General features: G+C 43.9%; 1 protein-coding gene across 1 annotated transcript; it reads right to left on the bottom strand.

The window, feature by feature from the left end:
• Positions 1-784: 784 nt before the first annotated feature.
• GL218_05902 (uncharacterized protein) lies at positions 785-2,021 on the bottom strand (the record flags this gene model as incomplete). The annotated part of the gene is made up of 2 exons (XM_033582595.1): positions 785-829; positions 909-2,021. 2 exons carry the CDS (start codon positions 2,019-2,021, stop codon positions 785-787), a joined length of 1,158 nt encoding a protein of 385 aa, XP_033434810.1.
• Between the last annotated feature and the right edge of the window lie 1,184 nt (positions 2,022-3,205).

The raw sequence follows: 3,205 nt of genomic DNA, 5'->3' as shown, positions 1-3,205 counted from the left end.
GTTGGCTCTTAAGTTGCTTCTTTATTCCGAGTGGGGTAGGGGATGAGAATAGTTGCCTTAAGTGAACTTAGAGTGAGACTAGATGAGAGTTATATTTTAAAGTTAAACATCTGACGTTTTGAAGTATAGTGGTGATTGAGGAATAGATACGAATAAAAGGAATATATACGTGGTAGGTACCAAACATAAGGTAGGCATACTCAAAGAGATTCCAATATGAAGGTACAAGCATTAGGTACTTAGGTACGTAAGTGTAGATCTACTAGATGAGTCAGCTGGGTATTGGGCAGTCCACTTATACCGTATTATTCGCAAATCAAGACTTGAATAACTACCTAGGTACCTAGGTAGACTTAATAATACCATCTTAAGGATGCGTAGAACAGACAAACTTAGCTAACTAGATTGATATGAATACTTTACTATGTTTCCTTAATATTTAGAAACGCATTAAAAACTATTTTAGAAATAAGTGTACTGTTACGGTTGTTACAAGAGCTATGAGGTTGTTTTACAGAGCTAGAGAAAACGGATTGTTACCTAGCTACCTTACGTATGTTTTCGTGCTTAAGCTCTAAGAATAAGCGTATTTTATTATGAGTGCCCGTTAACTAAGGCAAGGGGAATATAAAAAGTACATATTTAATTCATGAATCCCTAAACGTTACAGGTAGTTTTCCCATAGTTAGTCAAAACATAATTGGGGACATCTCATTCCTAAAATCCGAAGTAGAAGTATTAAAAAATTTTTATAGCTAAATGGTAACTTGGTTAATGTATCCCTTTATGGCGGTGCCGCATTGCCCGTCATATAGGCACTGAATGCTCTCTACACAACATATTAGTCAATGAAAGCCCAGATATATCAAACATGGAGTGAAGAGAATAGGAGAAACGGAAATACTTACCGGGTTTCTCGTTTGGAGGAACACAGTGCCAGGTCCTGTGAATTTACAGACCAGCCCCTCTCCACTAGCAAGTCCTCCCATGATACCACCGCTAGCTACACGCTCCATCACATATTTAACATTCCAGGCAACCAGGTGTCCATTATCGACGATATATTTCTCACCGTCAGCAAGATCCTTGCGGATAATTGCACCGAAACTGGTGATCCAAAGTAAACCAACACCACTGATCTTGTGGACCCATAGACCTTCCCCGCTGAACATTGCCTTGCCGAGTCCCTGGCGCTTGTAGTCGCGGATGACACCTTGAGTGCTAGCGACGTAAGCGTCTTTGCCAACGCTCCACGATTCCTCTCCTGTCAAGCGGATGGTGGTCATGTCGCCGAGCATGCCAGGCGCGAGTAGCAGCTCGCCGGGGCCGATAAATGTCGAGTGTCCCAATTCGCTACCGCTGGCCATCAATTTCTTCATGCTAAACTTGTACTCGCCCTTCAGCGTAATAGTGGGGCTCATGGCGATTAACACCCCTGGCTTCGCGGCGATCGGACATCCCATTGCTAATTGGATCGTGATTATCGTATTACAGTCCCTATGACTGATGCGGTATGAGCCGCCATTGAATGTCCCCACATCATCTAAAGTCGCGGCGGCGCCTTGGAATTGCGCGGCTGTAGGAGCAGGCGCAGGCACAGGCGGAGGCATTGCCGCGGGATTTGATGTTGTCCGCGAATGCGCCGGTCCCGTTCCTAGAATACTCTGTGCCTTCTCATTCGGGAAACCCTCTGGAGCATTATGTACTATATCCCCATATGCTGGCGCGGCTCCACTTGGTGGTGTGAGAGCACCTTCATTTCGAATCGGTAGGGCTCCATGCTGTGCTGGCTGAGGGGGCGGAGGTTGGTAAATAGGTGTTCCAACTTTGGGTGGCGGAGATACGCCTTGTTGCGGAGGCGCAGAATATTGTTGTTGTGAAGGAGCTGTGTATGTTTGTTGCGAAGGTGGAGAATAGACTTGACTATGAGGTTGTGATGGAACGTAACCTGGTGTGCCTGGTGGTGGCGGGTAGAATTTGGACTTGTTCGCAGGAGGGGACGTAGGCGGTGGGTAGTTCATCTGTGATGCTGTAAATGTTTCTGTTAATTTACTGTTACTGGCACAAGCTTGCGATCCTGCTATGAAAGCATACCTGGTGGGCCATTGGTGCTGGGAGGCGCTATATTATTAATATTAGCTATATAAACCAAAGCTGAAGAGTGTGAGTTAACTAGACGATCACATACGGGGATAGTAATGAGCAGACATTGTCGCACAATGATCTTTGAGCGTCTTGATACAGAGGGTATTCAAATCAAGCTGTAGAAAGACAAGTCCTAGACACTATTATTTGCCGTGTTAGTTTAGAGTCGGCATAAGACCGGATAAGTTGAGGCGGTTATGGTTGCGGTTGAAGTTGACCGCGAAGGATCGTCAATGTGCCATAAGCCCCGCATTCATTTCGCACTTACATGTAATAGACATGGATCGTATAACCATAAGTACCTAATATAAGATAGCTAAGACAGATTTCTCATATATTTGACGACTCTAGATAAATGTTTTTAAAAAGGGAAACCTAGATATTATGGAGGAGAGGTAGACGAGCAAAGCTGGAAGACGTCTTTTAGACGTGATCGACAAATGGTCGCCTTTTTGGCCGCCATCTTCTCAGGGGCGATCAAGCTGCATATGTATGTCCTATGCCTGTAGAAGGGATAAGCCGTAGCTAGACCTTGCTATACAGCTTCGCCCGGCTACTCGGCGTCGATGAGATTTACCCAATCATGAATGAAGCTGGACAGTTGTACGGGATCGAAGACTGCGTGGCCAAGCGCTACAATGTTTTGATAGGCGCTAAACTCAGCGCTTAAACACAGCCCTAGAGGAAACAAAAATTATAATTGGCTTGAAAACTTGGGGGTTATTTTGATTGGGTGTTTAGTAAGTAAAATTGGAGAGTGTAAGAGGTACTTATCACAATGTACCCGCTGAGATCTCTTCGAGCTCCTGCAGTTTTCCATTAGAACAACATTATGTACATACAGCGATCGAAAGGTACTTGTGGATACTGCAAACAATAGGGAATTTATCACGATTTACGCGTATTTGCCTGTACTCAATATTGACTACAAATGTTATGTAAGGCCATTAACTTAGCATTGTAATTTCGGTATTACGAAACAGGTACCGAAGTAATGTTACGGTGGACCATTATGACATTAGTGTTAAAATCAAAAAAATAAATGACATTATATTTAATA

Source organism: Daldinia childiae (assembly GCF_008694065.1).
Source record: "Daldinia childiae strain JS-1345 chromosome Unknown Scaffold5, whole genome shotgun sequence".
Lineage (NCBI taxonomy): Eukaryota > Fungi > Ascomycota > Sordariomycetes > Xylariales > Hypoxylaceae > Daldinia > Daldinia childiae.
The sequence above is the reverse complement of the archived record's forward strand: the minus strand, read 5'-3'. Positions and strand labels throughout refer to the sequence as shown.